The 13,224-nt window shown below is 58.0% G+C and overlaps 2 protein-coding genes across 2 annotated transcripts; both read left to right on the forward strand.

Annotated features, from left to right (window-relative positions):
* The first annotated feature begins 196 nt into the window (after nt 1-196).
* ctsa (cathepsin A) lies at nt 197-4,017 on the forward strand. The gene is made up of 14 exons (XM_076013357.1): nt 197-293; nt 838-1,019; nt 1,375-1,486; nt 1,580-1,630; nt 1,720-1,806; nt 1,897-2,052; nt 2,287-2,463; nt 2,540-2,631; nt 2,718-2,796; nt 2,947-3,095; nt 3,194-3,269; nt 3,356-3,445; nt 3,536-3,640; nt 3,720-4,017. Exons 2-14 carry the CDS (start codon nt 838-840, stop codon nt 3,801-3,803), a joined length of 1,440 nt encoding a protein of 479 aa, XP_075869472.1. The 5' UTR covers nt 197-293; the 3' UTR covers nt 3,804-4,017.
* Nucleotides 4,018-4,513: 496 nt separating this feature from the next.
* ralgapb (Ral GTPase activating protein non-catalytic subunit beta) lies at nt 4,514-13,222 on the forward strand. Its single transcript, XM_076013348.1, has 30 exons — nt 4,514-4,673; nt 4,894-5,044; nt 5,209-5,411; nt 5,855-6,021; nt 6,092-6,266; nt 6,565-6,696; nt 6,781-6,893; nt 7,089-7,139; nt 7,248-7,295; nt 7,381-7,428; nt 7,518-7,669; nt 7,854-8,040; nt 8,128-8,227; nt 8,326-8,493; nt 8,747-8,861; nt 8,982-9,096; nt 9,173-9,354; nt 9,811-9,993; nt 10,068-10,216; nt 10,294-10,439; nt 10,526-10,629; nt 10,815-10,949; nt 11,097-11,432; nt 11,507-11,630; nt 11,722-11,841; nt 11,934-11,998; nt 12,124-12,208; nt 12,298-12,349; nt 12,418-12,557; nt 12,974-13,222. Exons 2-30 carry the CDS (start codon nt 4,901-4,903, stop codon nt 13,144-13,146), a joined length of 3,912 nt encoding a protein of 1,303 aa, XP_075869463.1. The 5' UTR covers nt 4,514-4,673; nt 4,894-4,900; the 3' UTR covers nt 13,147-13,222.
* Nucleotides 13,223-13,224: the final 2 nt, after the last annotated feature.

Here is a 13,224-nt window from a genome sequence, read left to right on the forward strand (position 1 = left end):
ACAAGGCACATAACTACGGAATTACGGAAGCATTTTCCACGTGATTATATTTTCCACGTTTATTACATGATCGTTTTCACGTTATAGCGTGATACTGAGCCCTATTTTATTTTTATAGTGTGGCAGCAATGGGCTTCCGTACATGGCAAATGCAAAAAATAAATGAGGAACTTTACCGCGGCCGGGCTCACGTGCCGCTTGACTGTCATGTGACTGTGCGGAAGCAGACGACACAGTAACAGTAAGTCGTGTTGCGGAAAGACAACAGGAGAGCCGACACCGACACCGCGGAGGTGAGTACTGAACCCCCGCGGCTGCTGTCTGTTGTTCGCCGTCAGCTTAGCCTGCTGCCGTCTGGAAACGCGTGTAGAGTCAAACTGAGTCGGGTAGCGTTTTTTTTGTGTGTCAAAGTGGAACCGCCGTACCAAAAAGTGAAGAACCGCGATAGAACCGTCAGGGCGGTTTTTAACGGACGATAACCGGACGTGTTATTTAAGGATCGTCCTTGTAAAATGTGTGTTTTTTGTTTTTTTTTAACTGGCCAGCGTGTGCCCGCAGAACCCTCTATCTGTTCATACGTCTAGTTTAGTCAACAACAACAACAACAACAACAACAAATATATAGAAATATTCAGTAATACCACAACTTAAGTTTTATCAAGTTTGCGGGTAAAATCAACGAGTTTTATCCCTGTATGAAGTGTTTGGAGTAAAAACATCTTCCTTTGTCTTGGTTCGCGTTTGTTTTGTGTGTTTAACAGCGCCCTCTAGCGGTCGACTGGTGCTGAAATCCATACCTCGCATATTGCTGCATCGCGATCCCCTGCTGTGTTTCAGATGTGGTCAATGCTGCTGCTGCTGCCGCTGCTGCTGTGTTACTTCCTGCCGGCAGTGCCGAGAGGTGGCGCCGCCCCGGTGGAGGATGAGGTGAAGTTCCTGCCCGGCCTGGCGAAGCAACCCGACTTTCGCCAGTTCTCAGGTTACCTGAGCGTGGCTGATGGGAAACACCTGCACTACTGGTCAGTACCTGGACCACACTCCCCCTGCTGGTGACTCCATGACTGTGATTGAGTCACATGTCAGTCAGCTGATTCACCTGGCTTACTTGAGTCACCTGGCTCACTAGAGTCACTCGTTCAGTTGACTCACCAAACTCATCTCGGTCAGCTGACTCACCTGATTCACTTGGCTCATCTAATTCATCTGACTCATCTGTCTCACCTGATTCACCTAACTCACCTGATTCACCTGACTTAACTGACTCAGCTGTCTCACCTGATTCACCTGACTTAACTGACTCAGCTGATTAACTTGACTCACCTGACTCGGCTGATTCACATGGCTCACCTGACTTAACTGACTCACCTCCTCCAGGTTTGTAGAGTCTCAGAACGATCCGTCGACTGACCCGCTGGTGCTGTGGCTCAACGGCGGGCCCGGCTGCAGCTCCCTGGACGGCTTCCTGACCGAGCACGGACCCTTCCTGGTGAGTAAGCCCTGCCGACATTAGCCCCGCCCCCCTCAGTGGCGGCACGTCATCAACACCGTCACAACGCCACCTGCTGACCCCTCGCTGTAGATCCAGGATGACGGCGCCACGCTGCGGTACAACCCGTACTCATGGAACAAGGTCGGTACATCGAGGTCATGTGACACAGGGGAGAGGGGGAGGGGTGCTCCTGTGCCGTCTCCTCTGATTGGCTCACTGTCACCGGGTAGATTTCCAACATGCTGTACCTGGAGTCTCCAGTGGGCGTCGGCTTCTCGTACTCTGACGACAAGAACTACGTGACCAATGACACGGAGGTGAGGTTGTGGGCGGAGCTGCGTGCGCATTGGCTCGTCGGCGGTGGGCGTGTCTGTAAAACTGGTCTCTCCCCCCCCCCCCCCCCCAAGGTGTCGCTGAACAACTACCTGGCCCTGAAGGAGTTTGTGCGGCTGTTCCCAGAGCATGCTGGGAAGCAGCTCTTCCTCACGGGGGAGAGTTACGCAGGGATCTACATCCCCACGCTGGCCGAGAGAGTCATGGAGGACCCCAGCCTCAACCTGCAGGTCAGGGCAGGTACTGCAGCTGCAGCTACTGTCGCTGAGCAGCTCGCTGCCCACAGACACTGAGCAGCTGCTGAGGCCTCCTCCTCCTCCTCCACCATCTCCATCTCCTCCGTGTCCTCCTCCACCATCTCTTCCTCTTCTCTTCATCCTCCTCATATTCCACCGCCACCATCTCCATCTCCTCCTCCTCCTCCTCCTGCTCCTCCTCTTCATCGTCCTGCTCCTCCTCTGCAGGGCGTGGCCGTGGGGAACGGGATGTCCAGCTACGAGATGAACGACAACTCTCTGGTCTACTTCGCCTACTACCACGGCCTGCTGGGAAGTCAGCTGTGGGCAGAGCTGCAGACCTTCTGCTGCGACGGCGGCAAGTGTGACTTCTACAACCCCAAGAACCCCAACTGCTCTGCCAGCGTGAGTCCAGACCCGTCGACCATGACCCCTGACCCCTCACCCCTGACCCCTGACCTAAGGCCTGGTGTCTCTGCAGCTGGCCGAGGTCCAGACCATCGTCTACAGTTCAGGCCTCAACATGTACAACCTGTACGCGCCCTGTCCAGGGGGGGTCCCACAGAGAGCCAGGTGACCTTTGACCTCCAGCCCCCTTCCATTTGCCTTGAGCTCACCCACCCACAGTCGCTGTTCAACTTCCTGTTCTCCCTCGTTAGCCTGGAGCAGGGCCAGCTGGTGGTCAGAGATCTGGGCAACTTGTTCCTCAAGCATCAGGAGACCGAGGGGTGGAACAAGGTCTGTATCCATGTTCCTACTGGTTCCTACTGGTTCCTACTGGTTCCTACAGGTTCCTGCAGGTTCCTGCAGGTTCCTTGGGGTCCTGCCAGGGTTCCACAGCATTCCTTCCGGCCTCAGCATTCCCTGTTGTGTGACTCTTGCCCGCAGAAGCTCCGGGGTTTGGCGAAGCGCCCCCTGCTGGTGCGCCTGGACCCGCCCTGCACCAACTCCACCCCCTCCACCCTCTACCTCAACAACCGGTACGTCCGGGCGGCGCTGCACATCAGCCCCAAGGCCCTGGACTGGGTCATCTGCAGGTAAGAGCTCTGGGACTCCCTCCGCTGGCCAGCAGGGACATCGTCATCACCCACTTTCTGTAAAACCGTGTGACCCTGTGACCCCGTGACCCCGGCAGCTCTGAGGTCAACTTGAACTACATCCGTCTGTACATGGACGTCAGGAAGCAGTACCTGAAGCTGCTGTCTGCCCTGGTCAGTCAACCTGCTGCCTGCTGATGGTGATGATGTTGTTGTCGTTGTCGTTGTTCACCGTTGCTGTGGTTGTGTTGCTGCGGCAGAAGTACCGGGTCCTGGTCTACAACGGGGACGTGGACATGGCCTGCAACTTCCTGGGTGACGAGTGGTTCGTGGAGTCGCTGCATCAGCAGGTAGCCCGGTAGTGGTCCAGGTGTGGTCCAGGTGTGGCCTCAGGGGGCGTGTCCTGACCTCCGACTTCTGACCCCTCCCTCCGCCCCCAGGTGGAGGTCCAGAGACGGCCTTGGTTCTACGTGGACGAGGAGGATGGCCCGCAGGTTGGAGGCTTCGTCAAGGACTTTGACCACATCTCCTTCCTCACGGTGAAGGTCAGGCCCCGCCCACTCCCCCAGGTGAACCTGTGATGTCATCGCTCGCGTCACCTGACCCAGCCGTCTGTTCTCGCAGGGTTCTGGTCACATGGTGCCGACCGACAAGCCAGTCGCCGCCTTCGCCATGTTCATCAGGTTCATCCAGAAACAGCCCTACTGACCTCTGACCTCTGACCCCTGATTGGTCGTCTGCACACTGCCTGCATTTCTTTTCTCCACCGCTCAACGTCATGATTCTCCACTGCCGGCCTCGGCCAATTACAGCCCTCCAGGATGGCTCCGCCCACTGGTCGCCGTGGCAACATGTTGTCATTCAACTGATTGATTGTAAATCTTTGTGTTTTTTTGAAATAAAGTTGCTGAACAATTTTAAATCACAGTCCAGACATTTGTTTTTTCTCCTGATGTGAAGATGATAGAGATTCATCACCTCAGTGTCACATGACACCATGTCCAGCACATGACCACCTATGGACCGCCTGTAAGAAGGAAGCTGATTGGTTCCTCACCTCTACAGCACCAGCTCACAGGCAGCTGGAATCTATCGCATCTACATCTACATTCACCATCTTTGACCCTCAGTCGGCAAACATGAGATCCACCTGTGCACCTGCCTCCCTGTCTGCCTTGTGTGTTGATGTGGGCGGAGCCAGACCCAGTCAGTTGCAGCTCAGGGGAGGAGACGAGACTCTCCAGGAGTTTAGTTCCTGCCGACAGTGATCACAGGGAGGCTCAGCTGGAGGACACATCGACTCACCTGGACTCACCTGGGCCCACCTGGACTCACCTGAAACCACCTGGACTCACTGGGACTCACCTGGACTCACCTGAAACCACCTGGACTCACCTGGACTCACCTGGACCGACCAGGACTCACCTGGGCCCACCTTGACTCACCTGAAACCACCTGGACTCACTGGGACTCATCTGGACTCACCTGAAACCACCTGGACTCACCTGGACCCACCAGGACTCACCAGATCTCACCGGGTCTCACCTGGACTCACCTGGACAGACGGGGGTGGTCCAGGTGAGTCCAGCTCTTCACCAGGAGGATCTCAGAGCATTACAGCCGAATATTAATATTCCTTCATCTGATTGGCTCACACGCCTGTCAGTGACCTTCAGGAAGGTCAGTGGAAGGTCGTGTGTGTGTGTGTGTGTGTGTGTGTGTCGGGTTGAAGTCAGCTGATGTTTATTTATTTATTTTTGCCTGTAAGTTCGAGTCCCACCCACCTCGTCTCCACCAGGTAGGTCATGGACCAATCACAGCCAGGTGGGCGGAGCCATGCCAGTGTCCTCGCCTGTTTCCCACCTTCCATTGGCCGTGACGTCGCTGCTGCGGTGGTGAAGCCGCTCAGAGCCGCCAGCAGCAGCAGTCCGCTGCAGACAAATAGACAGGTGTGTGTGTGTGTGTGTGTGTGTGTGTGTGTGTGTGTGTGTGTGTGTGTTGTGTAAACAGCACCCCTCCTGGTCGATGGAGGCAGCACGCCCTCACCTTCACCTTCAGCTCAACAGCTTGAGTGTGACATCGTGGCCTCAGCAGGCTCCTGATTTGGCCGCAGGTCACCTGGACGATGGAGGTGCTGCGCTACGGTCTGACCCTCCCATTGGACGACGACACGGTGGGACTGTGCGTGGACGTCTACGTGGATTGGCTGACGGCCCTGGTCTCCCCCGGCGGCTCTGCCCCTCCACCAATCAGCGAGGAGCCCAACCTGTACGGCCAGAAGATCCTGGAGCACCTGAGCTGCCTCTTCACGCCCAGGTAGGGCCTGGCCCCGCCCCCCTGCGGCACCCTGCTAGCTCGCAGCTAGCGCAGAGGCTTTTCAAAAGGGAGGGAGGACCGCTAGGGTACGGTGGCCGACAAGGGCCAAACACAATACAACTGCCTGATGCGCCGTAGTTTGTGGAAACAGCTGCAGGTCTGGGAACAATACACACAAACAATCACCAACAGCCCACCACCCCCTGCTCCAAAGCTCAATGCAGAGACACACAGGCCAAGGACGCCTGACTAGAAAATATACTCAAATAAAAGTCACGTCTTGTCGGCCACCGCACCAGGGGGCGCTAGAGAGGACCGCAGGAAGAACGCAAAGAAAAAATGAATAAATAATAGAATCAAATGACCTTTTTAATCATTATCATGTGTGTGTGTGTGTGTGTGTGTGTGTGTGTGTGTGTCTCCCCCCCGCTCCCCCTGCCCAGGTCGGAGCAGGTGAGTCGGCGCTACCTGCCTCTCTGCCAGCAGGTGTTGGCTGCAGTTCAGCGGGTGGCCAGAGAGGGCACTGTGTTGAGCAGGGACACCTGGGAGACGCTGCTGCTCTTCCTGCTGCACGTCAGCGAGGCCGTGCTGGCTCCGCCCACCGCCGCAGGTGAGCCGCGACACACTCCCACTCACCCCCCCCCACCGTCTGTCTGTCTGAACGGCGTCTCCACCTGCAGAGCAGCTGTGCGACCAGGCGGTGGCGCTGCTGCTGGAGGCGTGGCTTCTGTCCTGTGCGCGCTGCTTCCCGCCACGGCGCCTCTGGAGGGCCGCGTGCCACACGTTGAGCCACTGGAGGTGGCGGCCGTCAGTGGTGGAGCAGTGGGGGAGGGCGCTGAGGGCGTTGACCTCCAGGTGGCGCCACACACACACACACACACACACACACACACAAAAACACACAGAAACACACACATGTTCACACATCTCACCATCAAATCCACAAACCCACAACAATGAGCAACAATCCGTCAACACAACAACTAAACAAACTCCATTGTGTCAACAATCACAGAATGGACACAAATAATCCAACAACAAACAACAACAGCTGATCTACAAACAAGTCAACAGACAATAAAGCACCAGCGGACACCATCACCACCACCAAACAGCGCCCCCTGTCTGTGTTTGTGTGTGTGTGTGTGGCCAGGCTGCTGCTGCTGACCTTCAGTCCGACCTTCCCGTCCTTCAAGGTGCCCCAGGAGGACGCTGCCCTGGTCCCTGCAGACCTGGACCACCAGAGGGTCCCTCACACCTGGTTCAGGTTCCTGCACCTGCTCAGGTAGTGGAGCCCGCCAGGGGTCACCAGGGTCACTGGGGTCACCGGGGTCACCGGGTCTCACCCCACCACCTCCACCTCCAACAGGAGCCCGGTGGAGGTGTGCAGCCAGGCGGAGGAGGCCAGCGGAGAAGACCAGCTGCCACAGTTCTTCTTCAGGGCCATGAGGACCATCAGCACCCTGGTCAACGCCTTCCTGGGTACAGTCACACCTCTGTGGGTCCAGGGTCAGCTTCCTGTACAAACAGGAAGTGCTGAGTTGCAGGCGACTAGACTTCCTTCTCAGTGACTTCAACCAGGGACCAGGAACCTGGATCCTGGGACCTGGATCCTGGATCCTTGATCCTGGAACACAGAGACCCTCAACACACTTCCTGTCTCTGTTCAACTAACAGGTGTGGCTGCTGTCGACAGTGTGAAGACGCAGCAGCTGCGTCCACACACAGGTACACACACACACACACACGCACACACACACACACACACACACACACACACACACACACGCACGCACTCAGTCTTTGTTGCATCACATGCCATTGTCTTGCTCCCAGGGCCAATGGGGAGCAAGCCCCTGTTCAGAGACCGCCTCCCTTCTCTCAGTAAGCAGAATCTTAGATCAGAACAGGAAGTGACATCACAGTGCTGAAGGTCCTGCACTCAGCTTGTCTCTGTCGTCTCCACCAGGTGTCGCCGTGACCAGAAGCCTGTTCCGAGACCGCCCCACTTCCTACGGTTGGCCCCGCCCATCCCCTGCCCCACTTTTAATTGGTGGCCTTGTCTCAGAAACAGGAAGTAGGACTTTCAGAACATTGTTTCTCCAGGTCTTTCTCGGCCTCGCTCCGGCAGTGCCCCGCCCACTCCTGTGAACGTACTGAGCGTGCCCAGTGCCCTGCCCTCTACATCCTCCCCGCCCCCCCAAAGCAGAAGACTCAGAGCTCTGCAGGTCACCAGGACCACCAGCAGACCTGTGGTGGTACGACACCTGTCCACCTGTCTCCCTGTCCACCTGTCCACCTGTCTCCCTGTCCACCTGTCCACCCGTCCACCTGTCTCCCTGTCCACCTGTCTCCCTGTCTCCCTGTCCGCCTGTCTCCCTGCTCCAGTGTGCCACTACACCTGGTTCAGAACTGTCCTCCTCTCCTCTTCTCTTCTGCCAGACGTCCCAGTGGAAGACCTCCCCCCAGCCCATCCCTGTGCTCCCTGCTTGTAGCCCCTCCCCATGCTCCTCCCTCAGCTCCTCCCCCAATCCCTCCCCCCTCAGGTGTAATGTGGACTCCCTCCTCCACCTGTTTGGCGGCTGGCTGTTCGAGGCCGCCCTGGTCCGCAGTGACTCGGCTCGGCCAGGTGAGTCTGGGACCGCACTGTGTGTGTGTGTGTGTGTGTGTGTGTGTGTGTCGAAGTGACAACCCACCTGTCTGACTGTGGTGTCAGACAGGTGGGTTGCTGGCCGGGCCGAGGCCTGTGGGACTCTGTGCAGGATCTTCAGCAGTAAGAAGACAGGCGAGGAGGTCCAGACCGTCTACCTGTCCAGGTGAGTCTCCAGCAGGTCACCTGTTCAGCCCCCGGTGGCAACGAGCAACACTGATCCAGAGGACAGAACACACCTGCTGCCCCCCCATCATCTCCCAGGTTCTACCAGGTTCTCCTGCAGGCGCTCCAGGAACCAGAAGGGGCGTGTCCTCGGGTCCAGGCGTCCATCCTGCTCAGTTCCAGAACTCTGTTCTGCTGCGACCTGCGCGGCGTCAACCTGCTGTTCCCCGCCTTCCTCTTTGCTGTGGCCGGCGTGCTGCTGGACAGGTACAGATGCAGGTCAGGTCCAGGTCCAGGTCTGGTCCAGATCTGGTAAAGGTCCTGGTCTGGTCCAGGTCTGGTCCAGTTCCAGATGCAGGTCTGGTCCAGGTCCTGTTCCAGGTCCAGGTCTGGTCTAGGTCCAGGTCTGGTCCACGTCCTGGTGAGGTCCAGGCTCCAAACAACATGTTTGCAGTTGGAACTCCAGTGGATGATGTCATCAGCACATGTCACATGACCTCCAGCTGCCTCACCTGTCCAGGGAGCCGCTCCGGTTCAAGGGTCTTGTGAGCCTGGTGGATCTGAGACGAGCCTCCATCTACATCCTGCTGTCGCTGCTGCCCCTCCCACTCCAGTTCCCCTCCAGCCAATCACAGGTGACCATCTCTCAAACATCCCAATGGGCATCAAGTCCGGCTTCATTCCTTCAGCTGTGTGTGTGTGTGTGTGTGTGTGTGTGTGTGTGTCTGTGTGTGTGTAATGTGGGGGCGGGCCAGCTCGGCACCGATGATGCAGCAGGTGACTTCCTGTCACTGAGGCCCCGCCTCCACAGTGTTCTGATTGGAGCTCTGCACACGGAGACGGACACCACGAACACGCAGATGATCCTGGGTCAGTTTGGCAAAGTTCAGCCCTGGAACCATAGCAGCAATGCATTGTGGGACTGATGTGACTGTGTGTCGCCCAGCGGCCTTGTTGAACCTCCTCCAGGACTCGGCGGCGCCGAGGGCCGCAGCGGTGCAGCGCAACTGGGCGTCGGCCACGTGGCTGCAGTCGCTTCACCTGCTGTGTCAGAGGCTGGGGGGTCCCTGGAGGACGGACTGGGCTGTCTGTCTGTCTGCTCTGGAGGTCCTGGCTGGACTGGCCAAGGTGGGCACTGACACCCTGCACTTCCTGTCCTCCTTCCTGTTCTACTTCCTGTCCCGCCTGCTGTCCTACTTCCTGTTCTACTTCCTGTTCTACTTCCTGTCCCGCCTGCTGTCCTATTTCCTGTTCTACCACCTGTTCTACTTCCTGTCCCGCCTGCTGTCCTACGTCCTGTTCTACCTCCTGTCCTACTTCCTGTCCCGCCTGCTGTCCTACTTCCTGTCCTCCTTCCTGTCCCGCCTGCTGTCCTACTTCCTGTTCTACTTCCTGTCCTACTTCCCGTCCCGCCTGCTGTCCTACATCCTGTTCTACCTCCTGTTCTACTTCCTGTCCCGCCTGCTGTCCTACGTCCTGTTCTACCTCCTGTTCTACTTCCTGTCCTACTTCCTGTTCTACTTCCTGTCCTACTTCCTGTCCTACTTCCTGTTCTACTTCCTGTCCTACTTCCTGTGGCCACAGGTGGAGGTCAGCACGGGCGTGAGCGACAGGCAGGGGGTGCTGGAGGCCGTCTGTGGCTACATCGAGTACCAGTGTGGTCGCCCCCCGACACTGCACTCCAGGGACCTGCACTCGGTCGTTGTGGCGGCCTTCCACTGTCTGAGCGTGTGGATCACCCAGCACGCCGCCCTGCTGGACCGACAGGTGACCTGCACGTCCTGGATAGGAACCCACTGGGTGACGCCGGCTCGGCCCAACACCACTCGCTGTGTCCGCAGGAGAGCCTGGCCCAGGTCCTGGAGACGGTGGAGTTGGGCCTCTCGGGCAGCAGGTCCCGACAGGAACAGGAAGTGAGGCGCAAGGAAGAGAAGGAGCTAAGCCCCGCCTCCCTGAGGGTGAAGGAGGCGGCCGAGGCCACGCTGAGCTGGCAAGTGGAGTCGGGATGGGTCAGGACGGGTCGGGAACGCAGGAACGTCTTCGACTCACTGGCCAATCACGTCGCAGTGTGATGCAGGTGTCGGGGGCGTGGCCACACCTCTGCGCTCGGCCGGGGGAGCCTGAGCTGCTCGGCTGCCGCGGTGACAGCAGGTCCTTCAGGTACTTTGTGGTGGACAACTCCATCATCATGGCCACCCTGGATCACCCAGGAGGTCCGTGAGTCATTGGCCCCACTGAGTCCTGAGTCACTGACTCACCTGGAGACTCGTTCAAATCTCTTGTCTCTCCTGACTTGCAGTGTCCAGTCCGTCGCTCAGCGTGTTGCTGAGAGGAGCGTCAGGAGGCCACGGCTGGACTTTGCAGCTCCACCTGCAGCCCAGAGAGGGAAGGACACCTGGGCAGGTGAGCCGGAATACCTGAGAGCTGAAAGAGCCGGATCAGCGGGGGGTTCACCGCTCCTGTCGCTGCTGCTGCTCCTCCTCCTCCTCCTCCTCTTCCTCCTCCTTCTCCTTCTCTTCCTCCTCTTCCTCCTCCTCCTCCTCTTCTTCCTTCTCCTCCTCCTCTTCCTCCTCCTCTTTCTCCTCCAGTGCAGTCCTGTCTCAAAATGCAGTGCTGCAGCCCAGCAGGTCCTCACAGCAGGACCCAGAGATCAGCAGCTCCCTGGAGACAACCACACGGTTCTGAGCATCCTGGGTCTGGACCAGCCTATCTTCAGTGAGCAGGTGAGGTCCTGGAGGTGGTTCTGGTGGATCCTCAGGGACCGGTGGAAGAACCCCTGGTCTTCTGTCCTGGTGGTGGTGGTGGTGGTTCTGGTGGATCCTCAGGGACCAGTGGCAGGACCCCAGGTCTTCTGTGATGTTCTCCTCCAGGAGCAGCAGCAGCTTTGGGCAGTTTTTGAGAATCAACGCCAGGTTGAGGCTCGGGTTCAGCTTGACGGACCTCCAACTCCCAGGAACAGCTGCAGACCTCCTGGTCCTGTCACCTCCTTCCAGACGACCAGGCTCCTCCTCTCCACGCTGGGCCTGCTGAGCCCTGAGGCGCTGAGGGTCCCGAGTGCCGGCGGGGTCCCTCCTCAGCTGGGCTTTCTGGACTCGTCTCGTCCTGGCTTCCTGGAGGATCTGAGCCGACTGGATGAGCTGCCGTCCCGACACCGGGACTCCGCCCTCGTCTTCTGCATGAGGGCGGGGCAGAGGACGGCCGCTGAGGTCAGAGGTCCCCACGCGGTGGAGGTCTTTCCAATGAGCCAATCAGACAACCGCTCCTCCATCCTGTCTCGCAGGTCCTGAAGAACGTAGAGTCCAGCAGCAGCGTCCCGCCTCACTTCCTGGACTTCCTGTCATCTCTGGGCCTGCCAGTGGGGGCGGGGCAGCGGCCAGTGGGCGGAGTCAACACTAGTACGCTAGGTCGTTCGGTGCTATTGCTACTTTGATGTTGTGTTCATTTTGTTTTGTTGTTGCCAGGGGTCAAAGGTCACTACTCTCCTCGTTTTCCCAGAATTCCCTCCTGCCCTTGGTGACAGTGGAGGGGGCGTGTTCGATGGCCAGAGGTTGGTGTTGGCGCACAGGGACGCCCTGAGCGAGGTCACCTTCACCGTCCCGTCACCGTCCTCACACAGTCAGTGGAGCAGTCAGTGGCCCCCAGGTGGCCACACCGCCACACTGCAGGCTGAACTCACCTCAACTCAACTCAGCCTCTGCTTTTTTTAGCTAAAGTGTCCGATTGGCTGAAGACTCCAGAGGAGGCGGGGCTTCAACCAGCGTCCAGTCAGCAGGTTCACAGCCAGTCCAGAGTCTGTCTGTCTGTCTGTCTGTCTGCCTGCCTGTGAACCACCTGTCTGTCTGTGAACCACCTGTCTGTCTGTCTGTCTGTCTGTGAACCACCTGTCTGTCTGTCCAGAGTGGTCCAGCTGAAGATAGGAAGTGGTCCCTCTGGTGGGAGTCCAGGCTGCTGGTCGTCTGGGTCGAACGCTCTGAGGATGTCGGTAATGATTTTTAGTGGCGCAGTGATGTCACAGTGATGTCACAGTGATGTCATCGACAGAGCTTCAACACAGCTGTTGTTATGTTCCAGATCTCTTTCCTCTGGCCGAGCTGCTGCCAGATCCACCAGCACCAGCAGACAGGTACAACACAACACACCCACTCAGCTCCATTGTCTGTCTGTCTGTCCACCTGTCTGTCTGTCCCCAAGCAGGTCAGACATCCAGCTGCTCTTCATCCACCCCCTGAGAACTGGACTGTTCCGGATCTTCTGCCGAGGAAACACCAGCAGCAAGTTTGGTTTGGTCGTCCCGCTGGTCAGTGGGAGCGTGGTCAGCAGGAGGTCCCTGGGTGGGTCTGCCTGCCTGTCTGTCTGCCTGCCTGTCTGCCTGTCTGCCTGTCTGTCTGTCTGTCTGCCTGCCTGTCTGTCTGTCCACCTGTTTGTCTGTCCACCTGTCTGTCTGTCTGCCTGCCTGTCTGTCTGCCTGCCTGTCTGTCTGTCTGTCTGCCTCCCTGTCTGTCTTTCTGCCTGCCTGTCTGTCTGTCCACCTGCCTGTCTGTCTACCTGCCTGCCTGTCTGTCTGCCTGCCTGTCTGCCTGTCCATGTTGTTTTCTGACTGAGTGGAATTATGATTGATGGCCACAAGGTGGAGCCAAACCACCCTTGAGCTGTGATCCTGGGGGTAGTGATGTCACAGATTTGGCATCAGCTGAACTCAGTGACAGTGTGTGTGTGTGTGTGTGTGTGTGTGTGTGTGTGTGTCCAGGCTTCCTGGTCCGGCAGACGGTGGTCAACAGCGCCCGGCGGCGGCAGCTGGAGTCAGACTCCGCCCCTTTTCCCCACGTCAGACGGAGGCACATGATCAGTGACATCATCCAGCGCTACGGCAGCGCCCCCTCCCAGGCCGCCTTCCACTCCGCCCTGTTCCGTGACCTCTGACCCCCCACCAGACTGATGACGTCACCTCTGTCGTGATGTCAACTGCAGATGTAATAAAATGCAGCCGCTCCTCTGTGA

Source organism: Nelusetta ayraudi, unplaced genomic scaffold, assembly GCF_046127955.1.
Source record: "Nelusetta ayraudi isolate G7.1 ecotype Tasmania unplaced genomic scaffold, CSIRO-AGI_Nayr_v1 ptg000146l, whole genome shotgun sequence".
Taxonomy (NCBI): Eukaryota; Metazoa; Chordata; class Actinopteri; order Tetraodontiformes; family Monacanthidae; genus Nelusetta; species Nelusetta ayraudi.

Excerpts from the sequence above, each read along its gene's own strand:
- ctsa (XM_076013357.1), top strand. The coding sequence starts at position 838 with ATGTGGTCAATGCTGCTGCTGCTGCCGCTGCTGCTGTGTTACTTCCTG. Across the intron at positions 3,270-3,355 it reads TGAAGCTGCTGTCTGCCCTG|AAGTACCGGGTCCTGGTCTA; the intron begins GTCAGTCAACCT and ends TTGCTGCGGCAG. Across the intron at positions 3,641-3,719 it reads TCTCCTTCCTCACGGTGAAG|GGTTCTGGTCACATGGTGCC; the intron begins GTCAGGCCCCGC and ends CTGTTCTCGCAG.
- ralgapb (XM_076013348.1), top strand. The coding sequence starts at position 4,901 with ATGGACCAATCACAGCCAGGTGGGCGGAGCCATGCCAGTGTCCTCGCC. Across the intron at positions 5,045-5,208 it reads CGCTGCAGACAAATAGACAG|GTCACCTGGACGATGGAGGT; the intron begins GTGTGTGTGTGT and ends ATTTGGCCGCAG. Across the intron at positions 9,355-9,810 it reads TCCTGGCTGGACTGGCCAAG|GTGGAGGTCAGCACGGGCGT; the intron begins GTGGGCACTGAC and ends CTGTGGCCACAG.